Source organism: Salvelinus namaycush, chromosome 28, assembly GCF_016432855.1.
Source record: "Salvelinus namaycush isolate Seneca chromosome 28, SaNama_1.0, whole genome shotgun sequence".
NCBI classification, from domain to species: domain Eukaryota; kingdom Metazoa; phylum Chordata; class Actinopteri; order Salmoniformes; family Salmonidae; genus Salvelinus; species Salvelinus namaycush.
The window spans coordinates 34951220-34979169 of record NC_052334.1 but is presented as its reverse complement, the minus strand read 5'-3'; the positions used below and the strand labels follow the sequence as shown (position 1 = coordinate 34979169).

Here is a 27950-nt window from a genome sequence, read left to right as displayed (position 1 = left end):
AATGTACATGTAAAAAAAATCTATTGAGTCCATTGATCGCAGGAGGTAATGAACTGGGGTAAGACTGATTATGACAATCCCATGATGATGCCCATAATTACTTGACAATAAAGATAAATATATAGATATGCCTGCGCAGGCCTCAAGGAGTGGTGCAGTGGTCTAAGGCACTGCATTGCTGTGCCTCTAGAGATTCTGGGTTCGAGTCCAGGCTCTGTCGCAGCCGGCGCACAATTGGCCCAGCGTCGTCCGGGTTAGGGGAAGGTTTGGCCGGCAGGGATGTCCTTGTCCCATCGCGCACTAGCGACTCCTGTGGCGGGCCAGGTGTAGTGCACGCTGACACAGTTGGCAGGTGCACTGTGTTTCCTCCGACACATTGGTGCGGCTGGCATCCGGGTTAAGCAGGCATTGGTTGGGTTGTGTTTCAAAGGACGCTCGGCTCTCGACCTTCGCCTCTCCCGAGTCCGTACGGGAGTTGCAGCGATGAGACAAGACTGTAACTACCAATTGGATACCACGAAATTGGGGAGAAAAGGTGTTTACATTTTCTTTTTTTAAAGAACAAAATAAAATAACATTCTTTAACACACACACGATTACAGACATGTATTGCTTTCTTGTCCATGTTGCATATATCTCTGTCTGACACACAAGGGTCATCAAGGGGCCAATGCTACAATCAGGCTGAACTATCTGTACCCCAAAACAACCCAATAAACAGAAGGGGTAGCAGTTTCCCCTATCCACTGATACAGGGTCAGATATTTCATCCCCCTCCTGGTTGAGGATACGGTTAAGATATGATCTTAGATCTGTGATTCGGGGCAACTTCTATCCTTAGCCCAAAGAAACACCCTACCTACAACATAAAAATACTCAATAGTGAGGAACGGAAAGGAAAGTAAAATCTGTTTCATTACAACAAAACATGAATTATTAGAAGATTATTTTAAAGACATTATTTCATGTTTCTGACCACAGCAGAATTGTTCATATTTTTGAGGTGTAGATAAGATAAAAAATGGCGGCAGTAAACACAGAGCTGTGCCGGTTTCTGAAATGGCTACACAAGCACTTCCTGTCTGCGCAGGTGAGCAGTTCTGTCCATGCCTGAAGGACCCAGAGAACAGGTCCATGTAGTAGTGAGCAGGTTCAAGGTCAGTGGTAATGAGTATTATCCATTCCTCTGGGCTGACTTCGAGTCAGTCCACGTCCAGTAGTGTACAGTTGACGTCTATGGGTAGTCCAGTATACTACAGGTCCTAGGTCAGTCCTACTAGTTCTACTAGGCAGCACTGCAGATGTCTTAGGGAACTGTTAGTGTGGATGCAGCCTACCAGTACCACAAAGACACACACATCGTTCAATCACTCTCTCTCTCCCGCCACACATAAACACACTTTAACTGGCCAGCCAGTAAAGACAGAAAGACTGACACAGAGAGAGAGATTAAAACAGGGCAGGACATAAAGAGAGGCGAGTATCCACTCTGCAAAACGAGGGAGTTTTCCTCCTCTGTCCCCTTCTTCTCCCCCTCTCCTTTCCTTCCCTCCCCACATTTCTCTTCTCCTCCCCCTCTCTTCTCCTCTTGGGGGTCAGCTAAGACGCGGGGGTTAGCCAGTTTTGGAGCTGATCCATCCCACGATGCAGCTGTGCGAGGTAGAAGTCAGCGTTACGGGAGAAGTCGGTGCAGACAGTGGACTGGGCGTCGCCCAGGGCACAGTAGAGGGCGGTGCCTCCCAGGCTGATCACCACGGTGACCAGGCAAAGCAAGAAGAGGAGCAGGCAGGAGTCTCCGCCCACCTCGTCTGCAGGAGGGAAGAGGAAACACGTTTAGATGTTTATTCTATTTTATCTGACCTTTATTGAACTGTTTCTTGTCTGGAGAAGGGAGAGGACAGAGGGAAGAAGGGAGAGGACAGAGGGAAGAAGGGAGAGGACAGAGGGGAGAAGGGAGAGGACAGAGGGAAGAAGGGAGAGGACAGAGGGGAGAAGGGAGAGGACAGAGGGGAGAAGGGAGAGGACAGAGGGAAGAAGGGAGAGGACAGAGGGAAGAAGGGAGAGGACAGAGGGAAGAAGGGAGAGGACAGAGGGAAGAAGGGAGAGGACAGAGGGAAGAAGGGAGAGGACAGAGGGAAGAAGGGAGAGGACAGAGGGAAGAAGGGAGAGGACAGAGGGAAGAAGGGAGAGGGGAGAAGGGAGAGGACAGAGGGGAGAAGGGAGAGGACAGAGGGAAGAAGGGAGAGGACAGAGGGAAGAAGGGAGAGGACAGAGGGGAGAAGGAGAGGGAGAGGACAGAGGGACAGGGAGAGGACAGAGGGACAGGGAGAGGACAGAGGGACAGGGAGAGGACAGAGGGGAGAAGGGAGAGGACAGAGGGAAGAAGGGAGAGGACAGAGGGAAGAAGGGAGAGGACAGAGGGAAGAAGGGAGAGGACAGAGGGAAGAAGGGAGAGGACAGAGGGAAGAAGGGAGAGGACAGAGGGAAGAAGGGAGAGGACAGAGGGAAGAAGGGAGAGGACAGAGGGAAGAAGGGAGAGGACAGAGGGAAGAAGGGAGAGGACAGAGGGGAGAAGGGAGAGGACAGAGGGAAGAAGGGAGAGGACAGAGGGGAGAAGGGAGAGGACAGAGGGAAGAAGGGAGAGGACAGAGGGAAGAAGGGAGAGGACAGAGGGAAGAAGGGAGAGGACAGAGGGAAGAAGGGAGAGGACAGAGGGGAGAAGGGAGAGGACAGAGGGGAGAAGGGAGAGGACAGAGGGGAGAAGGGAGAGGACAGAGGGGAGAAGGGAGAGGACAGAGGGAAGAAGGGAGAGGACAGAGGGAAGAAGGGAGAGGACAGAGGGGAGAAGGGAGAGGACAGAGGGGAGAAGGGAGAGGACAGAGGGAAGAAGGGAGAGGACAGAGGGAAGAAGGGAGAGGACAGAGGGGAGAAGGGAGAGGACAGAGGGGAGAAGGGAGAGGACAGAGGGGAGAAGGGAGAGGACAGAGGGAAGAAGGGAGAGGACAGAGGGAAGAAGGGAGAGGACAGAGGGGAGAAGGGAGAGGACAGAGGGAAGAAGGGAGAGGACAGAGGGGAGAAGGGAGAGGACAGAGGATGACATGGTAAGAATGCAGACAGACACACATAGCAGTATAATACTGTACATGCACAAACATACACATGCAATTGATCATAACCATTGTTGGGTATACATACACACACACACACACACACACACATCCTTACCGTGGTCAAAGCCGTCATCAGGTACTTTGAAGCGGACCCTGCGTTTAGCAGGGTGTTTGTGTTTGAGTGGGGCCGAGAAGGGAGCCACACACACATCCTCCACACACACACTCCTCCTCTTCAGGATGGACACAAGGCCAGGGACAGGGGTCATCTGGAGGTCAGCGGGACATGGTCAAAAGGTCAGGGCCAGGTCAACTGGTTAACATGCACATACTGTACACAATAGACACATTACATATATATCAATACACACACATACAGTACACCATGCAGTACACACACACACACAAAGGCAGTGATAGACATAGTATCCCCACTAGGTGTCAGCGTACACTGCCCTCTCATGTCAACCTCAAACTTCTGAGAAACTGGGTGTTTGAGTTGTAAGCCGACTGTAAACGAAGCCGACTGTAAACGAAGCCGACTATAAACGAAGCCGACTGCAGACGAAAGTCGGCGAGTGAAGTCGCCGGAGGCACATCTGTGACAGCCGAATGTCGGACGCTGTAGTGGTTTTCCAACAGTAAGCCTCAGATCAACATGGCAGTGTCAACATAGCTGCTATTGTTCAGAAAAGTTTTTCTGAATAAATGTAGAAATACAATTTTCTATACCCCTATATCACACACTCACAAACTGAAAACATTAAGTGTGAACAATTAATTGGTTAGAGAAAGGTCTCATATCACTTTCATTTGTAGCTATAGAATTTGAGAAACAACTACAGCGACTTGAAGGCGACTTCATAAAAAAAAAAACTGCATGACCTTTGATCTCATAGTTCGTGTAAAATTCATGCAGTCAACGTGTAAGCGCAAGTCAGACAATTGTTATCCCCATAACGCAACACACTTTGAAAGGCAGATTACCAACGATGGTCACCGACTACACAAAGTGGATCCGCTTGACCACGCCCTATGTCTTAGGTGCTTGTGACCGCCGGTGTCATCTTATCAAGTGACATCGGCTGATGACATATCATCTCATCCAGTGACGTCACCTGGTGACATCACCTCCTTTATGAACAATCAGCTAGAGAGACTCAGGTTCACAACATTCGGTTGATCTGACTCAACCTTCAGTCACACTCTTGTCAGGCCTGACAGAAGAGAGAGGGAGGGAGAGAGGATGAGAGAGGTGAAAGCAGAAGACGGAGGAGAGTGGGAAGGGGGGGGGGGGGGGTAGTGATAGGGACAATAAGAAGTGAACACAGATAGAGGAAGACTGTACATCCTATCAACAGGAATGATTTATGTTGACATGACATCCATACGGACAAAGAGGTAGAGAAAGGGGACGGATGGTCCTGTACGGCTCAGTTGGGAAAGCGTGCTGCTTGCGCCGCCAGGGTTGTGGGTTCAATTCCTGGGGCCACCCATACGTACAAATGTATGCGCGCCGTAAGTCGCTTTGGATAAAAGCGTCTGCTAAATGAGAGAGAGAGAGAGAGAGGAAAAGCCCCTCCAGTTTTAATGAGGTTATTATTGTAGCTGTTCAGAGATCAACTCTACTTTCACCTAAACAATTATGTACAGAGCGCTTCAGTCGTTTGTCACAGTGGCCCAGACCTGGGCCATGTTCAGTTGGAGCAAACAGAGTGAAACATTAAGAGTTGCTACATGAACTTGTCCAGTGAAAATGCTGATTTCCGTTTCAAAACATGACTGGTGGGCATTCCATTCCAATACGCCCACTGCATCGCCAAAGAGGTTGCTAAATGGCCAAAGTAGCCTTGTGAATCGCGTGCACCCACCCCCTCCTTACCCTCAGTGTGACTCGCCGACGGCCTCGTACCTCTCCCTCGCCAGAAACATGCGCAATCGATTACACACACACTAAAACGCACACACCTCTCTCTCCCCACACACACACCCAGCTCCATATTTGGCATCCAATGGCTAATGATGACCTAACACTGTCTGCTTGCTAATTACTGACGCTTACACAAATGTAGGCTTGTAAATGTAGGCTTATAAATGTGCCTTTTTGATGATTCAATACTATTTCTGTTTGTCTTGAAACCTCTTTGGGCTAGGGGGCAGTATTTTCACGTCCGGATGAAAAGCGTGCCCAAAGTAAACTGCCTGCTACTCAGGCCCAGAAGCTAGGATATGCATATTAATGGTAGATTTGGATAGAACACACTGAAGTTTCTAAAACTGCTTGAATAATGTCTGTGAGTATAACAGAACTGATTTGGCAGGCGAAACCCCGAGCACAATCCATCCAGGGGAAATAGTTGACACGATGTTTCAAGTTCCTTGCAGACAGGCCATGCGTAGCCAATGTGATATTTATTTTTAAATCAGGATATTTTCTACCTGCAGGCTGCAAAGTTTTTATTTGTTGACTTTATGTAGGCTATTATTACATAGTAATGGAAATAGAAGTTACTTTTAGATTTGTATCATGTTTATTTCGATCGGATTTTGATGAACCACATTGGTTTTGAGATATGAAGACTTTATTATAAATGAAATTAAACTGTTTTCTTGAAAATGTGCATGTGAAAATCATAAGTGGCAGAATCTGCAAAGGCCAGCAGCAGTCTGCAGCAGGAGGAGGAGGGGGGGGTCGGGTTGGGAACAGGTTTGACTCTTCTCGTTAGGCTATATTGATCTCTGGCTCCCTATTTAGTCATTTGTGTGTCTTCATTTTTATTTCAGTGCTTAAAGCATCAGACAAAGTAGCCTACATATAGTTGATTTGATTCAAACATAGGGTATATCTAAATATGGGGACAGCCCTAATTTGTTTATAGTTTTTGGTTTATTATTATCTTAATTTTATTTAACCTTTATGTAACTAGGCAAGTCAGTTAAGATGACGGCCTACCCCGGGCCAAACCCGGACGATGCTGGGCCAATTGTGCGCCGCCCTACGGGACTCCCAATCACGGTATGCTTATAGCTGCCGATATGCGCCCCATTCTCTGTGCTTGAGAACAGGGGGTTTCAGCACTTTGTGAAAGTGCTCGAGCCACGTTAATAAGAAGTTCCCTCTTGCACCCATTTCAGGAAACGGGTAGAACCCGCTCTAAATAAGCAAAACAATAGCAGAAGTTTTCAATGAATTGGCCAACGCACCTTGTGTTGCGCTTACTTAACAGTGACAGCCCATCACATTTACCCAGAGTGAGAGATGTACCGTGCCATTAACACACTCATGATGCATTCGTAACCAAGTGAGAAGTGTGAATTTACCACATACGACTGGGAGAAATCCACTCGAAACGGCCCCTTAAACTGGTAATTACTAGTCGGAAACTCGTCTATCATCCTTGACTGAGGTCACCTACAAAGAAAATGGCTTCTATAACAGCACTTTCATCAGTTAAATGTAACAAAACATTACTTATAATAAGCAATATATTAAAGTGGTTTTTGAACTCTAGAATGTGTTTACAAAGTTGACAGCTGGTTGGCCATTAGCTAATCAGCATTTCTCAACAATTCAAATCACATGAATGTATCCAACTGTTATTTATGACTTCACAACTGGTCAATTCCAAACCTCCCACATGGTTACAATCGCAGCATCAGAGTGGAAACTTGAAAGGCCCAACATAAATATCCAGTCACAACAGGCAATGCAAGGAACATTGTGAATGCTGAACATATTGAATGGCATTTCATTTTCCAGCTATACCCGAAATCGAACAGTGACTGCAATATGCACCGAACTGCAATATGTACCAAAACTGTGCAATACATCTCTCTGTAAGTGTCAATGTGTGTTTGTGTGTGTGTCATAAAACTTCAGTCCACACACAGTCTCTCCCACTCACCTCCTCCACTGTGATGCGTTTGGCCAGGTCGTCCAGAGAAGCCACCCGGTCTCTGATAGTCTCCACCATGTCCACTCCAAACATATCATACTCCTCCTCGCGCAGCTGGGCCTCCTCGCGCAGCTGGGCCTCCTCGCGCAGCTGGGCCTCCTCGCGCAGCTGGGCCTCCTCGCGCAGCTGGGCCTCCTCGCGCAGCTGGGCCTCCTCGCGCAGCTGGGCCTCCTCGCGCAGCTGGGCCTCCTCGCGCAGCTGGGCCTCCTCCAGTGTGAGCTGCTCCTTCACTGGTAAGGCTGAGATCTCCTCTAGAGGAGCTTTTAAACAATGAACACCATCTCTCTTCGCCTCTTTCTCCTCTTCCTCTAATGCCAAGGCCTCCTCTGCCTCTTCCACCTCCTCCTGTTTTTCCTCTCCTCCCTGCTGCTCCTCATGCTTGGGTTGGCTCATTTCCCCATCCATAGGGCGGTCCGGCGTAGTGCAACCCTCCTGAGTGGTGTGTTCCATCTCACTCTCCGTCTGCTGACCCGTTCCTTCGCTCCAAGAATCTGTGAACTCAGCCCTCCCAATCCCCTGGGAGTTTCTGCAGTCCTGTGCCACACCCAGAGCTGCACAGTCATTGGAGCTGAGGCTGTCCTTCAGGGCTCCGGCTGATTTGATTGGGTTGATGCTCTGGGAGAGGGTGGAGTCTGTTCCTCTCTGGTCCTCCTCCATCCCCAACAAACACTCAAATAACCGAACTAGGAGAGCAAGAGACAGAGACACATAGAGAGAAAGACAGAGACACAGAGAGAGAAAGCGAGAGGGACACAGAGAGAGAGAGATAGAGACACACAGAGAGAGAGAGAGAGAGAGAGAGAAAGAGAGACATACAGAGAGAAGAAATGTTACAATAGACATAACACTACAACAGCCCTTGACCCCCCCCCCCCTCCCCACAACCCTTTAACTTCATTACCCAGGCACTCCCTTTAGAGTCCCGTAGACATCAACAACCTCCCAGTAACACTGGTCTCCACCAGAGTCCACTGTCTAATCTACATTAAAGAGGGAATCACTGTTCCTCAACATCCTCAAAAACACCTCCCAGATCTCCTAACTCAATTATTCACAACACTCTCCTCTTTTACCCTTTAGCTGCTGTTTTATAGGGAACTTGATGTCACCGGAACATATTTCCTGTCTACTCTCTCATCCACTAAAGAGACACATGCACACACACGCATCACTGTTAAACACAAACGGAAACAGACTGAGGACAAGGTGTCCCTCGGGTCCAAATATTTATTCAATGTGAGATTATTTATCGGATACGTGTCATTTAACAGGGGAGACAGAGTTATACTCTCCTCTCCGAGACAGTGTTATACTCTCCTCTCCGAGACAGAGTTATACTCTCCTCTCCGAGACAGTGTTATACTCTCCTCTCCGAGACAGTGTTATACTCTCCTCTCCGAGACAGTGTTATACTCTCCTCTCCGAGACAGAGTTATACTCTCCTCTCCGAGACAGTGTTATACTCTCCTCTCCGAGACAGTGTTATACTCTCCTCTCCGAGACAGTGTTATACTCTCCTCTCCGAGACAGAGTTATACTCTCCTCTCCGAGACAGAGTTATACTCTCCTCTCCGAGACAGTGTTATACTCTCCTCTCCGAGACAGAGTTATACTCTCCTCTCTGAGACAGAGTTATACTCTCCTCTCCGAGACAGTGTTATACTCTCCTCTCCGAGACAGTGTTATACTCTCCTCTCCGAGACAGAGTTATACTCTCCTCTCCGAGACAGGGTTATACTCTCCTCTCCGAGACAGAGTTATACTCGCCGAGACAGAGTTATACTCTCCTCTCCGAGACAGAGTTATACTCTCCTCTCCGAGACAGAGTTATACTCTCCTCTCCGAGACAGTGTTATACTCTCCTCTCCGAGACAGAGTTATACTCGCCGAGACAGAGTTATACTCTCCTCTCCGAGACAGGGTTATACTCTCCTCTCCGAGACAGAGTTATACTCTCCTCTCCGAGACAGAGTTATACTCTCCTCTCCGAGACAGAGTTATACTCGCCGAGACAGAGTTATATTCTCCTCTCCGAGACAGGGTTATACTCTCCTCTCCGAGACAGAGTTATACTCTCCTCTCCGAGACAGAGTTATACTCTCCTCTCCGAGACAGAGTTATACTCGCCGAGACAGAGTTATACTCTCCTCTCCGAGACAGGGTTATACTCTCCTCTCCGAGACAGAGTTATACTCTCCTCTCCGAGACAGAGTTATACTCTCCTCTCCGAGACAGAGTTATACTCTCCTCTCCGAGACAGAGTTATACTCTCCTCTCCGAGACAGGGTTATACTCTCCTCTCCGAGACAGGGTTATACTCTCCTCTCCGAGACAGAGTTATACTCTCCTCTCCGAGACAGGGTTATACTCTCCTCTCCGAGACAGAGTTATACTCTCCTCTCCGAGACAGGGTTATACTCTCCTCTCCGAGACAGAGTTATACTCGCCGAGACAGAGTTATACTCTCCTCTCCGAGACAGAGTTATACTCGCCGAGACAGAGTTATACTCTCCTCTCCGAGACAGAGTTATACTCTCCTCTCCGAGACAGTTATACTCTCCTCTCCGAGACAGAGTTATACTCTCCTCTCCGAGACAGAGTTATACTCTCCTCTCCGAGACAGAGTTATACTCTCCTCTCCGAGACAGAGTTATACTCTCCTCTCCGAGACAGAGTTATACTCTCCTCTCCGAGACAGAGTTATACTCTCCTCTCCGAGACAGTGTTATACTCTCCTCTCCGAGACAGAGTTATACTCTCCTCTCCGAGACAGAGTTATACTCTCCTCTCCGAGACAGTGTTATACTCTCCTCGCCGAGACAGAGTTATACTCTCCTCTCCGAGACAGAGTTATACTCTCCTCTCCGAGACAGTGTTATACTCTCCTCTCCGAGACAGAGTTATACTCTCCTCTCCGAGACAGTGTTATACTCGCCGAGACAGTGTTATACTCTCCTCTCCGAGACAGAGTTATACTCTCCTCTCCGAGACAGAGTTATACTCTCCTCTCCGAGACAGTGTTATACTCGCCGAGACAGTGTTATACTCTCCTCTCCGAGACAGTGTTATACTCTCCTCTCCGAGACAGTGTTATACTCTCCTCTCCGAGACAGAGTTATACTCTCCTCTCCGAGACAGAGTTATACTCGCCGAGACAGAGTTATACTCTCCTCTCCGAGACAGAGTTATACTCGCCGAGACAGTGTTATACTCTCCTCTCCGAGACAGAGTTATACTCGCCGAGACAGTGTTATACTCTCCTCTCCGAGACAGAGTTATACTCGCCGAGACAGAGTTATACTCTCCTCTCCGAGACAGAGTTATACTCGCCGAGACAGTGTTATACTCTCCTCTCCGAGACAGAGTTATACTCGCCGAGACAGAGTTATACTCTCCTCTCCGAGACAGAGTTATACTCGCCGAGACAGAGTTATACTCTCCTCTCCGAGACAGTGTTATACTCGCCGAGACAGTGTTATACTCTCCTCTCCGAGACAGAGTTATACTCTCCTCTCCGAGACAGAGTTATACTCTCCTCTCCGAGACAGTGTTATACTCGCCGAGACAGTGTTATACTCTCCTCTCCGAGACAGAGTTATACTCTCCTCTCCGAGACAGTGTTATACTCTCCTCTCCGAGACAGTGTTATACTCTCCTCTCCGAGACAGAGTTATACTCTCCTCTCCGAGACAGAGTTATACTCGCCGAGACAGAGTTATACTCTCCTCTCCGAGACAGAGTTATACTCTCCTCTCCGAGACAGAGTTATACTCTCCTCTCCGAGACAGTGTTATACTCTCCTCTCCGAGACAGAGTTATACTCTCCTCTCCGAGACAGGGTTATACTCTCCTCTCCGAGACAGAGTTATACTCTCCTCTCCGAGACAGAGTTATACTCTCCTCTCCGAGACAGAGTTATACTCTCCTCTCCGAGACAGGGTTATACTCTCCTCTCCGAGACAGAGTTATACTCTCCTCTCCGAGAAAGAGTTATACTCTCCTCTCCGAGACAGAGTTATACTCTCCTCTCCGAGACAGAGTTATACTCTCCTCTCCGAGACAGAGTTATACTCTCCTCTCCGAGACAGAGTTATACTCTCCTCTCCGAGACAGAGTTATACTCGCCGAGACAGAGTTATACTCTCCTCTCCGAGACAGAGTTATACTCTCCTCTCCGAGACAGAGTTATACTCTCCTCTCCGAGACAGTGTTATACTCGCCGAGACAGTGTTATACTCTCCTCTCCGAGACAGTGTTATACTCTCCTCTCCGAGACAGAGTTATACTCTCCTCTCCGAGACAGAGTTATACTCGCCGAGACAGAGTTATACTCTCCTCTCCGAGACAGAGTTATACTCTCCTCTCCGAGACAGAGTTATACTCTCCTCTCCGAGACAGAGTTATACTCTCCTCTCCGAGACAGAGTTATACTCTCCTCTCGAGACAGTGTTATACTCTCCTCTCCGAGACAGAGTTATACTCTCCTCTCCGAGACAGAGTTATACTCTCCTCTCCGAGACAGAGTTATACTCTCCTCTCCGAGACAGAGTTATACTCTCCTCTCCGAGACAGTGTTATACTCTCCTCTCCGAGACAGAGTTATACTCTCCTCTCCGAGACAGAGTTATACTCTCCTCTCCGAGACAGAGTTATACTCTCCTCTCCGAGACAGAGTTATACTCTCCTCTCCGAGACAGTGTTATACTCGCCGAGACAGTGTTATACTCTCCTCTCCGAGACAGTGTTATACTAGCCGAGACAGTGTTATACTCTCCTCTCCGAGACAGAGTTATACTCTCCTCTCCGAGACAGAGTTATACTCTCCTCTCCGAGACAGAGTTATACTCTCCTCTCCGAGACAGAGTTATACTCTCCTCTCCGAGACAGAGTTATACTCTCCTCTCCGAGACAGTGTTATACTCTCCTCTCCGAGACTGTGTTATACTCTCCTCGCCGAGACAGAGTTATACTCTCCTCTCCGAGACAGAGTAATACTCTCCTCTCTGAGACAGAGTTATACTCTCCTCTCCGAGACAGTGTTATACTCTCCTCTCCGAGACAGTTATACTCTCCTCTCCGAGACAGAGTTATACTCTCCTCTCCGAGACAGTGTTATACTCTCCTCTCCGAGACAGAGTTATACTCTCCTCTCCGAGACAGTGTTATACTCTCCTCTCCGAGACAGTGTTATACTCTCCTCTCCGAGACAGAGTTATACTCTCCTCTCCGAGACAGAGTTATACTCTCCTCTCCGAGACAGAGTTATACTCTCCTCTCCGAGACAGAGTTATACTCTCCTCTCCGAGACAGTGTTATACTCTCCTCTCCGAGACAGTGTTATACTCGCCGAGACAGAGTTATACTCTCCTCTCCGAGACAGTGTTATACTCTCCTCTCCGAGACAGAGTTATACTCTCCTCTCCGAGACAGAGTTATACTCTCCTCTCCGAGACAGTGTTATACTCTCCTCTCCGAGACAGAGTTATACTCGCCGAGACAGAGTTATACTCTCCTCTCCGAGACAGTGTTATACTCTCCTCTCCGAGACAGAGTTATACTCTCCTCGCCGAGACAGAGTTATACTCTCCTCTCCGAGACAGTGTTATACTCTCCTCTCCGAGACAGTGTTATACTCTCCTCTCCGAGACAGTGTTATACTCTCCTCTCCGAGACAGTGTTATACTCTCCTCTCCGAGACAGTGTTATACTCTCCTCTCCGAGACAGTGTTATACTCTCCTCTCCGAGACAGAGTTATACTCTCCTCTCCGAGACAGTGTTATACTCTCCTCTCCGAGACAGAGTTATACTCTCCTCTCCGAGACAGAGTTATACTCTCCTCTCCGAGACAGAGTTATACTCTCCTCTCCGAGACAGAGTTATACTCTCCTCTCCGAGACAGAGTTATACTCTCCTCTCCGAGACAGTGTTATACTCTCCTCTCCGAGACAGTGTTATACTCTCCTCTCCGAGACAGAGTTATACTCTCCTCTCCGAGACAGAGTTATACTCTCCTCTCCGAGACAGTGTTATACTCTCCTCTCCGAGACAGAGTTATACTCTCCTCTCCGAGACAGAGTTATACTCTCCTCTCCGAGACAGAGTTATACTCTCCTCTCCGAGACAGAGTTATACTCTCCTCTCCGAGACAGAGTTATACTCTCCTCTCCGAGACAGAGTTATACTCTCCTCTCCGAGACAGTTATACTCTCCTCTCCGAGACAGTGTTATACTCTCCTCTCCGAGACAGTGTTATACTCTCCTCTCCGAGACAGTGTTATACTCTCCTCTCCGAGACAGTGTTATACTCTCCTCGCCGAGACAGAGTTATACTCTCCTCGCCGAGACAGAGTTATACTCTCCTCTCCGAGACAGTGTTATACTCTCCTCTCCGAGACAGTGTTATACTCTCCTCGCCGAGACAGAGTTATACTCTCCTCGCCGAGACAGAGTTATACTCTCCTCTCCGAGACAGAGTTATACTCTCCTCTCCGAGACAGTTATACTCTCCTCTCCGAGACAGAGTTATACTCTCCTCTCCGAGACAGTGTTATACTCTCCTCTCCGAGACAGTGTTATACTCTCCTCTCCGAGACAGTGTTATACTCTCCTCTCCGAGACAGAGTTATACTCTCCTCGCCGAGACAGAGTTATACTCTCCTCTCCGAGACAGAGTTATACTCTCCTCTCCGAGACAGAGTTATACTCTCCTCTCCGAGACAGAGTTATACTCTCCTCTCCGAGACAGAGTTATACTCTCCTCTCCGAGACAGTGTTATACTCTCCTCTCCGAGACAGTGTTATACTCTCCTCTCCGAGACAGTGTTATACTCTCCTCTCCGAGACAGTGTTATACTCTCCTCTCCGAGACAGTGTTATACTCTCCTCTCCGAGACAGTGTTATACTCTCCTCTCCGAGACAGTGTTATACTCTCCTCTCCGAGACAGTGTTATACTCTCCTCTCCGAGACAGTGTTATACTCTCCTCTCCGAGACAGAGTTATACTCTCCTCTCCGAGACAGAGTTATACTCTCCTCTCCGAGACAGAGTTATACTCTCCTCTCCGAGACAGTGTTATACTCTCCTCTCCGAGACAGTGTTATACTCTCCTCTCCGAGACAGTGTTATACTCTCCTCTCCGAGACAGTGTTATACTCTCCTCTCCGAGACAGTGTTATACTCTCCTCTCCGAGACAGAGTTATACTCTCCTCTCCGAGACAGTGTTATACTCTCCTCTCCGAGACAGAGTTATACTCTCCTCTCCGAGACAGAGTTATACTCTCCTCTCCGAGACAGAGTTATACTCTCCTCTCCGAGACAGAGTTATACTCTCCTCTCCGAGACAGAGTTATACTCTCCTCTCCGAGACAGAGTTATACTCTCCTCTCCGAGACAGAGTTATACTCTCCTCTCCGAGACAGAGTTATACTCTCCTCTCCGAGACAGAGTTATACTCTCCTCTCCGAGACAGTGTTATACTCTCCTCTCCGAGACAGTGTTATACTCTCCTCTCCGAGACAGAGTTATACTCTCCTCTCCGAGACAGAGTTATACTCTCCTCTCCGAGACAGAGTTATACTCTCCTCTCCGAGACAGTTATACTCTCCTCTCCGAGACAGTTATACTCTCCTCTCCGAGACAGTTATACTCTCCTCTCCGAGACAGTGTTATACTCTCCTCTCCGAGACAGTGTTATACTCTCCTCGCCGAGACAGAGTTATACTCTCCTCTCCGAGACAGTGTTATACTCTCCTCTCCGAGACAGTGTTATACTCTCCTCTCCGAGACAGTGTTATACTCTCCTCGCCGAGACAGAGTTATACTCTCCTCTCCGAGACAGAGTTATACTCTCCTCTCCGAGACAGTGTTATACTCTCCTCTCCGAGACAGTGTTATACTCTCCTCACGCCTCCGGAACACTGACACCGAGAGCGCCCTAACTTAAGATACTGTCATCTCAGTGTGTGTGTGTGTGTGTGTGTAGTCACGCCTCGGTTGTGAAAGTGAAACCAGGCCATGGCAGAACACAGTGCCCTGTGTCTTTGTGCACAGGCAACACACACCTTGGACTACGTGTGTGTGTGTGTGTGTGTGTGTGTGTGTGTGTGTGTGTGTGTGTGTGTGTGTGTACAGTTAGGTAACACACACCCTTGGCTCCCCGGAGCTCTGCTTCAGTTCATCAATAACCCAAGTCCCAGACCAGGGGACCTCTCCTAACACACACAACGTGATGGAATGTATCTAAGGTGTTTCCAGGTAACCGGGTGGGGGGAGGCGAGAGAGAGCAAGCTAGAGAGAGAGAGAGAGATAGAGAGAGAGAGCGAGCTAGAGAGAGAAAGAGCGAGCAAGAGAGCGAGCTAGAGAGAAAGAGAGCGAGCTAGAGAGAAAGAGAGCGAGCTAGAGAGCGAGCGAGCGATCAAGAGAGCGACCTAGAGAGAGAGAGAGCGAGCAAGAGAGAGAGCAAGAGAGAGCTAGAGAGAGAGAGAGAGAGCAAGAGAGCGAGCTAGACAGAGAGAGAGAGCAAGAGAGAGAGAGAGAGCAAGAGAGCGAGCTAGAGAGAGAGAGAGAGCTAGAGAGAGAGCGAGCAAGTGAGAGAGCGAGCAAGTGAGAGAGCGAGCGAGCAAGAGAGCGAGCGAGCTAGAGAGAGAGCAAGAGAGAGAGAGAGCGAGCAAGAGAGAGAGAGAGAGAGCACAAGAGCGAACAAACAATAGCAGCTATGTTGACACTGCCATGTTGATCTGAGGCTTACTGTTGGAAAACCACTACAGCGTCCGACATTCGGCTGTCACAGATGTGCCTCCGGCGACTTCACTCTCTCTCTTTAATAATTGACAGGTCAGCTGCCGGTCTCTGGAAGCACTCGGCAGACCGGCTCACGTCTCAAAACATTGCAGAGCGACAGACATACAGCAATCCTGCACTGATAGACTCCTGCTTCCTCAACCACACACACACTTACCTGAGCGGCATGCAGGCAGTCTGTCCTCACCACGAACAGGGCTCTCCAGCACAGAGTCCACAGTCTCACACACGCACAAACAGAGGGGAGAGCAGAGTGAATACAGCATCAACAAATGACATTCAAACTAGCCGAGCAAAGCACTGAATACTGTGTAATGCTAGACAGACGGTCTCTACAATGCCATCATGTCAATCAAGCACAGAGTATCTTTTACCTTCTCTTCTCCAGGACTGGGTCTGTGTGGCAGAGAGAGAGACAGAGAGAGAGAGAGAGATGGAGGGGGTGCAAAGGCAGTTAGTGCTGTCACTTTCGTCCTCCGTGATTGAAGGAAGGTCTCTGCCTAGCTAAGGCTAAGATAGGTGGCCCTGCTCTCTCCCAGGGAATCTAATATTAGCGCCGCACATTTCCCTAGCTATTCCAGCATGTGTGTGTGCCGTGTGCCGTGTGTGTGTCTGAAACTCTAGCACCGCTGTAGCTCAAATTACTGAAAGTGCAGCAACAGCAAAGGGCCATATGTTTAAACCATCACGCTGTATGTGTACACACACACACACACACAAACCACCTTGGCGAGAGCACAGGTGTGTGAATGTACATCACTGCACAGCTTCTCAAGGTTTCCCATTCATTAGAAAATGAGTTAAAAAGGTGGTCTTTCCTTGTTAAACTGCAACCTTTTCCTGTACTGAGCTGTAAAGGACCACATCTAAAAGACCAACTTCACACACACACACAACTAGAAACACGCGTGTGCGCACACGGACACACAGGCGCAGCCTCACCGTTGGTGTGTTTTGCAGATGTGTGTGAGTATGTCCAGCTGCTGTGCAGTCAGGTCAGTGTCACTGTTCCTCTCTCCCCGGCCGTCTGCCCCACACCGCCTCTCTGGAACAACAGAAGGTTGGAGGAAGAGAGGCACATGACACGGCACAAACACACCCAAAGAGAGAGGGGAGCGAGAGAAGGTTTGAGGGTGAGAGAAAGGGTGGGATGCATAATGAGACTTCCAATGGCTGAACACACAGAGAGAGAGAGAGAGAGAGAGAGAGAGAGAGAGAGAGAGAGAGAGAGAGAGAGAGAGAGAGAGAGAGAGAGAGAGAGAGAGAGAGAGAGAATGTGTGTGTTACCCCACTGTTCCTGCAGTGTTGTCAGGTTGTTTAGTAGTCTCTGGTGGTAGAGTCTCTCTAGCTGAACACACCACACTGCTCGCTCATCTGGTCCACGCACGGTTAAGAAAACACACACACACACCCCTACACCCTTCAGTGATCCAGTCAGCTTGTCAGCTCGGGGATTCGGTCCAGCAATCTTTCGGTTACTAGTCCAACACTCTAACCACTAGGCTACCTGCCACCCCAGACATAGAGAGAGCTGGGGGGGTGAACGGGAGTACAGGGGGAAGTGCTCTCCAGTATTAAGGAGAAGTCCACACAGAGTTTAAAGCAGACGAGCACCATTCTGTCACATAGAATGTGACAGAACCTCCCACCTATTGTCCTGTATAGGGACTGTAGCTGGCTCGGGATGGGTCCCATACAGAGCAGTGTACTGGAGAGACCCCACGTGTTACAGAGGGATTGTGTTAGCCGCCGTCATCCATAAACATGAGTCCTCCTCTCTTTCAACAGGCACTGAGGCACTCTGTATAAGCCCACAGCTTTGCTGTAACAAGCCGCACACGCACACACACACACACACACACATATGCACGCACACCATCTGTAGTGGTCGTGGCTGAATGAAGACTAAAACAAAGAGCACAATGATAAGATCCAAACAGTGCAGCTTGAATGTCGTGGTACGTTTAAACTAGAACACAGTCTTCACCTGAGAGTTAGAATGAACCAGAGAGCGCTGTCATTCACTGGAAAGACATGAGACATGAGCTGACTGATAAGGATACAATCTTCCGAGACTTAGGAGGACATAACACACCTGTTCAGTATCTCTTTCACACACACACACACACACACACACACACACACACACACACACACACACACACACACACACACACACACACACAAATTAATAAGGATACAATCTTCCTGGAGGACAAAGGCCTCGGCTACCTGAAGAGATGGAGGCAGAGTGGAGAGGGTTAAAGGACAACATTCATTTACATTCTAGTCACCCAGAACAACTAACAAGTGTATTCCACCAAGAAAGACAAATACCACCATCAATAGTTAAAACATCTCACAGGCCTAATACTGAATGATACTTAAACTACGTCTAGTATAACTTTGACCCCGAGACAGAACATGCCCAGGTCGCATAAGACGTTTACCTGAATCACAACACTTTACCCCAAAACCCGTACTTAAGAAGAGTGATGAAGATAAACACACACAAACACAGTGGAGAAGCACGAGAAACACGGCTCGTCCCCATGAGCACAGCGGAAAACACAGGAACTACATGGAAAGTCTTTCAAATCCTCCTTGATCACAGCTGCATTTGTAGTTCCCAAAGTTCCCCCAGTAGCTAGCGGCAGGTTAAGACGAGCTCCACAACCTGCCTGACGCAGCGGCAGCGGTGTGTCCGTGGGTGCGTGTGCGTGTTTAACAAACGGACTCTTGCGATTTTTTTTATTTTTTATCGTTCTCCTGCTGACTGAAGAGGACAAAAACGGGACAGAGAGAGAACAGCCGCGTGTGTGAAAGAGTTTGTCAGAGAGAGAGAGAGACAGGGAGAAGGGGAGAGACACAGAAAGAGAGAGAGAGAATAGGAGCGTTTGTAAGTGAAAGATAGAGCAGGAGCGCGGTAATAACCCACTGGCCTCTCTCGCACGCTCTTTCACACAGACTCCATCCCTCTCTCTCTCGCTCTCCATTGTTGCAAGCTCCCCTGCATTTACATAAATATGAATTGCTCACTTCACTTGCTTGTGGTGGGTGTTTAAGAGAGAGAGCGACAGGGAGGGAGCGAGAGAGAGAGAGAGAGGGAGAAATAGAGAGCGAATGAGGGAGGCAGTGAGAGAGAAAGAAAATAGGCTTTAACCATTCTGCTGCCTTGCTGTCCTGAGGCACTGGGCTATTTATAAGGCTTTCTCTAAACAGTTAAACTGTTTAAAGTTTCACCACATTACAGCAGTGCAAAAGTGCTCTTTTTACCCCTAAAAAACAGATGCTCTGACGGAGGTCGACTGACCGAAAGCACAGTTACAATTAAATAAATGTGCATCTGACTGGAAGTGTGCAGAGACTTCTTCATATTGCCCCTAAGACAAGAGAAAAGTAGACTTACTCATGTGCTAAATGTTTTTATAGGAAGTATAACAGTATCAAATGTAATCTCTTCCTAGAGAGCTCCCCCTTAAAACTCAACCAGGGGAGACATAACAAACTCTCATTCTATCCTTACAAGGGCTGGCTCAGGTTGGTCAGAACTCCTGGGGTTGCTAAGCGCTATCTGGCTAGCGACCAATCAGATTAGGGAGGTGAACAGATGCGAGTTGGTTACTCTAGGGGTTTGTTCAGTGAGGTGAAACATTCAGAGCGTTTCAGAAAGAAAATGAATAGAGCTGACACAATTCCCTGTTCTACCCAACAGATAATCATGGCCCAATCCCACATGACCTCCTAGACAAGGGTTCCCCAACTGGTGTCCCGCGGTCCGAGTTTGGCCTGTGGGTGATTTTATTCGGCCCCCCAAGTTTATATGTTTTGGGGACATAAAAGGCTGTAAAAACACCAGCAAATCAGCTCCAATTGATTTTCATTTTGGAAATCTGTTCCAAAGTATTCCAACGCATAATAGAGAGAGAGATGTGATCGTATACCAGCGTGTCGCGACACTGGAAATGGGGTCGCGAGAGAAACCAAAATAAAATAAATAAAAGGGCACTTGGTTCATAGAACCGGGGTTATGTCAGTAACCTCTGGTAGCTGCTAGATGAGGTTGTGATAAACAGAGTGGTTTCGGTTTTCTTCCTACACATGTGACTCTATCCTTTGAACCGTTTCAGCTACAAAATATTATGACCTCGTCAATGAAAGCTACTACTCTCAGAAACACGTATGTGTCTTCTACACACAAGACCAGGCACTAAATCATACTGGGGGGGAGGGGGGGGGGGGGAGAACATCAGTAGCTAGGTTTCAATCCAATTTGCGAATGATTTTCATGCAAATATTCTCAAATCTGCATAAAATAATATGAGAATTTTGACGTAGTGCACACAAAAATTACTTTTACTGTCAAATTCCCATGTACCGAATGAAAAATACAAGTTAAATGGATTTCCATCGAATTTTCAACTCTACTGATGGTTTTGTCACAAAAACTGTTGAGTTATATAGCAAATCGGCCCACTCTTGTCTTGGAACATGAGCTCTAGCCAACAGCTCGCAGATACCGTGTGGGTAGACTACCTACATTATACTTGTCAAACGGCAGCCAAGCATCAATCTTCACGTCACCAGAATAAGACGCTAAATATTTATTGGAAAAGAGCATCAAGCTCATCACCTTGCACTTTCACCCCCCTATGAAGTTCATTATAACTTATTTCATCTGTAGCCTAATAAACTGCATGCTTTCCCGAGTCGTAGTGGGACGACCACACACCATATCATCGCGTGACTCCAAGTTTACTTTGATATGATTGATGGTTATAATATCAATATTTGCACATTAAGGAGTTTCTACCGCCATTTCTCGCATAATTAATTTTACCAACACAAAATGATCCCACCAAATTTTGTGATCCCACCAAAATTTGTTCGGGCATTTCATTTTTCCATCAGCCTGGTCGTTGACTTTTTTTCATGTCAGGTAATTCATCTGCATGAAATGGTTGGATGGAAACATGGTTAGTGATGATGTTCACTTCTACACAAAATAGCATACAAAATGATTGCCTGATGAGCTTCTGAACTTCCCAATACCTTTCTGATGGCATTTCAGTCACATCAAACCATACTTCCTTCAGATTGGAATACTGTCAAAAGGACTGTCAGACTGATTTGTAATAGCCCAATTTTTAATTTTTTATTATTTAATCTCTTTCTTCACATGGTGGGGTCGCGAAAGTTTCCCATAAAATGGGGTCGCGGGCCACAACGGTTTGGGAACCCCTGTTGTAAACAAACGTAAGCAAGGTTTGAAATTATTATGTTTTAGTCAAATATTATATCCGTTTGGGCTTCTTGCGGCCAATTTGCTGTCTACAAATTATTTGTAATTATGTTCCAGCCCCCTGACCATCCGCTCAAGAAAGAAAATCAGCCAAAACTGAATCTAGGTGATGATCCCCGCCCTAGACCCTATGTGCTTGTGGAGGTCTGACAGGATGTGATTGGTATAAGCCAAGCGTTTCCAAAGTCTAAGACAGTGGGTCTCCCTTCAGAGAACATCAAGGTAACCAAGCCCCCACCTCTCTCACTAAATGAAATTATTTTTTAAGAGACATTCATTCCATTCTGTTGTAAAATAAATAGTTGCAATGACACTGTTAAAACAACTTTTTCACTTTTGGTCACTGCATCCTGATTGTAGGCATTAGTCTCCCACTCCTACATTTGGGCTTATATCTGATTGTAGGCATTAGTCTCCCACTCCTACATTTGGGCTTATATCATGCTCGGTACAACTTAATGAACATGCAACTGACTTAGTAGAAGCATGTAATCAATAAAAGTGCTCTCAGAATATCCAGGTATCCATTTTTGTTTCTAATACAAAGTATGTCATTGCCCTTTTAAAACGCCGTTGCCCCTTTAAAAACTATGTTGCCCAGTTGCCATGCTAGATTTATTTTTTATTTTTTTAAACACCACAGGTGCCATGTTAAGAGTCTACCCTCCCCATCCGACCTGACAGAGCTGGAGGGGGTCCGCAGAGAAGAACTTGAGAAACACCCCAAATACAGGTGTGCCAAGCTTGTAGCGTCATACCCAAGAAGACTTGAGGCTGTAATCCCTGCCAAAGGTGCTTCAACAAAGTACTGAGTAATACTTATGGAAATGTTATATTTCCGTTTGTTGTTTTTTTGCACAAATATCTAAGCCTGCTTTTGCTTTGTCTTTATGCGGTGTTGTGTGTAGATTTACGAGGGAAACAATTTAATACATTTTTGAATAAGGCTGTAATGTAACAAAATGTGAAAAAAGTCAAGGGGTCTGAATTTTTTTCCAGAATGCACTGTAATATTTACACATTTTTAGAGAACCGAATACAGTTTGATTTGGCTTTCCTTTTACGCGTCCTCTGAAACTCTCCCCTTTGGGGAGGTGCGCCTCACTTTCAAAGCCCGCAGGATGGTGAAACATTCACCTAGCCTATCAGGGGGAAAGTTGGAGCTATTACCATAGTGATTGCCCAGCAAAGCCTTTCAGATCTGTGCATTGGGTCCAGGGGTCCATTTGGGATTGGGACCTGTCTGTTCTGAACAATACATTTCTATCTGATTTTTGTGTAACGTTGCACCTTCCTGAACACGCCCCTGAACACGCCCCAGGATGTGTTTGAAGAAGGTAGGGAGTAGACAGAAAGGCTGAGGTGATAATCAGACATGACAACATTGCCCCCTACTGGTGGAGATGGGAATAGACACTTCACTTCATCCAGAGTTCTGTGGTGAAGCTGTGTATCACAATGACAGGGATTCTACCACACCCAGTCACACCTGACAGCCCTGTAATGGCTGTGTGTGTGTGTGTGTGTGTGTGTGTGTGTGTGTGTGTGTGTGTGTGTGTGTGTGTGTGTGTGTGTGTGTGTGTGTGTGTGTGTGTGTGTGTGTGTGTCTGTGTGTGTGTGTGTGTGTGTGTTCAGTCAGTCTGGTAAACAGAATCACAGCTCACCACACATAGAGGGAACCATGCCTGGCTGTCAGAGAAACGTTCACTTGAGAACAGCGCAGGCAGGTAGAAATACCATATATAGAATGGAGAGGGAGGGGCACACACCTGATGGAGGTACTGAGGCAGGTGGGAGTGATCTCCCCGTTCCCCTAACTCCTTTAAGGTGGCCAGGAGGGCAAGACTAGGGATAGGCTCTGCCGTGGAGGTGGTAGGTCCTGTGGTAGAAATGGTGGTTTCTGTGGTGCAGGTGGGGCCTGTGGTGCAGGTGGGGCCTGTGGTGCAAGTGGGGCCTGTGGTGGAGGTGGTTGGGCCTGTGGTGGAAATGGTGGGTCCTGTGGTGCAGGTGGTAGGGCCTGTGGTGGAGGTGGTGGGGCCTGTGGTGGAGGTGGTGGGGCCTGTGGTGGAGGTGGTGGGGCCTGTGGTGGAGGTGGTGGGGCCTGTGGTGCAGGTGGGGCCTGTGGTGGAGGTGGTAGGTCCTGTGGTGCAGGTGGTAGGTCCTGTGGTGCAGGTGGTAGGTCCTGTGGTGCAGGTGGGGCCTGTGGTGGAGGTGGTAGGTCCTGTGGTGGAGGTAGGGCTTGTGGTGGAGGTGGTAGGTTCTGAACTGGAAGTAGTGGGTCCTGTGGTGGGGGTGTGTGTCTCGCCCGCAGGGTCACTGTAGCAGGATTCGTCTGGACTTGTTGCTTGGGAGCTGATGGGATCTGTAGTCTCTGAAGACACAGAGGGCCGGAGCTCTACCGGACTGTCTACAAAGTGAGAGAGAGAAAATACAGAGCACTGCACATCAAACATCCACGTTAAACTGTTATAAAAGTCTGAAACCAGATAGAGTAGCAGTGAAAAGCGAGATTGAGCAAATCCTCTACCTACTTCAGCTTGGCATTAACGACTACACACACTCTCGCTAAGTACTTTCCCTTTGTGTTTCTGTGCTGTGGAAGCCATACGGCCCATTTGAGCAATTCCAAGTCCTGACAAGTCAATAAATCCTTTATGATCCCATGGTGGGAAATTCATTTGATAGCTGGGGACATAACATACATAGTATAATGCATCATTGAGCACTTGAACCGACACACATACACACACAAACGAGGTCTTGCCCATAGAGTGTGTGTATTGGGACAGTTCAGACACCATACCCAAACGAGGTCTTGCCCATAGTGTGTGTGTATTGGGACAGTTCAGACACCATACCCAAAAGACAATGAGATAGACAGAAAAAAATAACTAAGCTTCAGATCCTCAGACTCATCTCAACCACTTTCTTTCCCCGTGGTCTTCCCTCCTCCCCTCCTTTCTTCTCCCCGACTTTCTACTAATCTCTTCTCTCCTGTCTCTCCACCTCTTATTTTCCTTCTGTCCCCTTCCTTGCTGTACCCTTTCTCCTTTACCTCTCCCCCTCTCCAACTGTAGCTGATGTGGTTGCTCGGACATCACCGGGTGTGATTAATTGGGTGAGACCCGGTCTGTATGCTACAAATCTGATCCGCTGACCGATTAACAGGGTTAGCACGCACGCACGCACACACAAGTCCAGCCAATTGACTAACCCAAGACCTTCAACCATGGTCACAGACACACACAGTTTAATTAAGAGAATTGACTGGTCCTCTGCCTCCTGCTGATCAATGGTACCCAACCAAATAAAACAAAAAATAAGTAAAGGTGATATATTACTATAAACCCCAAAAGATATATTTATATCTATAAACCAAGCTGTCTCAGTGTGTGTGTGTGCCACCTTACCTGTGTCCGAGAAGGAACAGTCAGTCATAGGAGTGTCGTGTGATTGGCCGCGAGTCACGCTGCTGACCTCCTCCTCTTCTTCCACAATCACATCATCCTCATCCCCATCTTCCTCTCCCTTTACCGTTCTACCTTCCTCCTCCTCATCCTCCACATTGTTGTTTAAAGACTTCTGTTGGATGAAGTCTCGTCCAACCCTCTGACCATCATCTAGTTGAGTCGGTGTCCGGTTCTGGTTTAGGTTCCGATTTGGTTCCGAGGGGTCTGATTGGTTGCAGTGGAGGTCGACCCCACCCTCCTGATACTCAGACAACACTGGCCCCTCCCTCTCACACTGACCTGGGAGCAGATAAAGAGCGATTAGACAAGAGCTTCTGTTGTTGTCATTACACACGGCAGGAGATTCTAATCTGCTCCGTAGGCGCTCATGACGACCTGAGAGAATTAAGGTTTAAGCAATACGGGGTTAGCTCCCTCTTACCATTCAGATAGACTTTCACCATGGCTGAGTCCCAATTCTTCACCCTTCTTCCAGAATGTGCATTTGCACACTTTCAGTCATGGGTTTTTACAATGGTAGAAACTCAGTCCGGTCAACGCTTACACTAATCCCAAGCTTTTAAATCAATGACCGGCAGGAAAAGGGTGGAGAATCGGGGCGTAGCACATATTTCACCTCTCTCTCCCCCTGCCTCCACTAATAATAATAATACATTGAATTTGTAACACGCTTTTCATTAAAAGCCCATCTCAATATGCTGTAGTGAGTGCATGAAAATAAGTCAAAACAACAGACGTAGACAAAATAAGGACACGACAAGACAGGGCAACTGACACAAAGAACACAGCTGACGCTACAAGGGGGATTCGAGAAGATATTTGAGGTATGGAGGGGCTATGGGATACGAGAAGATATTTGAGGTATGGAGGGGCTATGGGATACGAGAAGATATTTGAGGTATGGAGGGGCTATGGGATATGAGAAGATATTTGAGGTATGGAGGGGCTATGGGATACGAGAAGATATTTGAGGTATGGAGGGGCTATGGGATACGAGAAGATATTTGAGGTATGGAGGGGCTATGGGATATGAGAAGATATGAGGTATGGAGGGGCTATGGGATACGAGAAGATATTTGAGGTATGGAGGGGCATTGCCATGGATGTACTGGAATGTCAGCAGGAGTGTTTTGAATTCAATTCTGAATCAGACGGGGATCCCTCTTCTATTACTTCCCAGTCACCCTCTCCTTACCCTCATCCAATGGTCTCCCCTACCTCTTCCCTTCCTCTCTCTCCTCCTTACCATCATCCATGGGTCTTCTCCTCCGTTACCTCTCAGCATGAAGGTCAGCCACTCCCCCTGTAACGCTTACCAGACACAGCCCTCCTACTGACGAGAGAGAGAGAGAGAGAGAGAGAGAGAGAGAGAGAGAGAGAGAGAGAGAGAGTGTTTAAGGCAATAGAAAACAAGTCTAACGTCATTCCTACAAGTGTCAAACCATGAATATTTACACACACACTCACCCTATTTAGGCCTAAAAGTGGAGTAGTGTTGTCCTGGTTCTCTCCAGCAGAAGGCTAATTGCTCCTGTTAGCTTAGTGACTATTAGGTAAAAAAGAGAGCACTTATCCCTATGGTTCCCCTTCAGAGCACAGTAGGGTTAGGCCCATAGAAATAGACTTCATAGAATGGGCGTTTCCCCTGAGAATTACAGTACATGGAACATGGAGAATTTAACAGAGCAGCAAGGCAGGTGTGGTGGTTTATGCAACGCCTACCTCTGTGTGTGTGTGTGTGTGTGTGTGTGTGTGTGTGTGTGTGTGTGTGTGTGTGTGTGTGTGTGTGTGTGTGTGTGTGTGTGTGTGTGTGTGTGTGTGTGGCATGTTGATGCCAGCTGAACTTGGCAACTGTTATTGTTAACCCCTACTTGCAATCTCGCTCTGTTACTCTTGCCCCCCCCCCCCCCCCTTTCTATCCACCAGAGCTCACCCTCTTCCTTTTCACTCTCTCTGTCTTCCTTTCCCCTCCCCGTCTCCTCTCTCCATCATCACATCTCTCTTTGTCTTTGTTCTCTTCCAGGGTGTCCATAAATAATGAAGTACATAGACAGGGGGGGATACACACACACACGGGCCTACCAGGCAGTAGGTGAGTCCTTCTCACGTGAGAGAAGAATGGGTCAAAAAACAGCAACACACACAAACACATTTATCAATCCAAAGCCAACTCAACTGACAAAAACACACAGGTAACAACATGCACAGTCTAGCACTCACAATTAGGCAAATTCACACACAGGGAGTAGGTTCCAGAAAAACTAGCCTAACTGCACACAGCAACACACTATGCAGCAGAGAAATAGAGGCAAATTAACTCACAATTAGGCAAATTCACACACAGGGAGTAGGTTCCAGAAAAACTAGCCTAACTGCACACAGCAACACACTATGCAGCAGAGAAATAGAGGGCTGTTCAGGTGACTCATCTGGATCTAATAAGAGCCACTCCATGTCATCTCTACAGCTGCTACATGTGTATCTGAGGGGCTATTAGATAGTGACATATGTGCTCCTCTCGTAGAATGAAACTACTACACTGTTCTTACCCAGGGGTCAGGGTCTTCTCTCTGACACATTCAATCACTTTGTTAATGTGATGTATGTAGCAAGCTGCCAGATGAGGATGGTGACAAACATCATACTGTCATTAAATCAGCTGTTTTTTTGTAGTCAGAACCTCTAGGCACAACACTTAACTACCAATCAGTCAGATAAGATTATAACAAATACATATTGGGAAATTGGCGTTGCCGCTAAGGTTACAATACTGTTCCTGCAAATGCGAGCTAATGTTACACCGATACGATACACTCGAGCTGGTTTTAGCTCGTGTAGTGTCAGTGATTCGTTTTCTTCACTGGCTTGTCAATGGGTTTGATTAACTGGCTAGCATAGCAAGTTAACAGCTAGCCTAACGTTACCTACCGCTGTCTGTTTTGCTGCTTGAAGCTAACGCTACTGTACCTACTGTACCTACTAGCTAGCAAGGTCCTGTGTTTTGTAAAATTCGATATGTAATATGCATTTAAAAAATGATACCCGAAAACATGCGTACTATGAATGTTTAACACACGGTTGTATCATGTTTAGCTAGCTGTCACCTAGCTAATTTACACATCTGGCTGGCTGTCAAGCTAACGTTAGCACTTATATCTGGCTTTTACGACGCTCTGATGCAAGTTGTCGCCTTCTAGTACACGGCAATAACTGGTGGTACTTACGACGTAATTAATGTCGTGTCTTGTATCCAGTACGCAGGGTGCTGATCCGAACATTGACTGACTGATGTTGCAGATTTCTCTTACTG

General features: G+C 47.5%; 1 protein-coding gene across 1 annotated transcript; it reads right to left on the bottom strand.

Moving 5' to 3' along the window:
• Window positions 1-495: 495 nt before the first annotated feature.
• On the bottom strand, window positions 496-27950 carry LOC120023338 (consortin-like). The gene is made up of 13 exons (XM_038967352.1): window positions 27865-27950; window positions 25887-25973; window positions 24581-24919; window positions 23251-23577; window positions 22940-23208; window positions 18070-18100; window positions 17156-17242; window positions 16811-16913; window positions 16243-16264; window positions 16026-16089; window positions 7016-7749; window positions 3226-3379; window positions 496-1808 (listed from the first exon to the last, which is right to left on the bottom strand). Exons 2-13 carry the CDS (start codon window positions 25894-25896, stop codon window positions 1600-1602), a joined length of 2349 nt encoding a protein of 782 aa, XP_038823280.1. The 5' UTR covers window positions 25897-25973; window positions 27865-27950; the 3' UTR covers window positions 496-1599.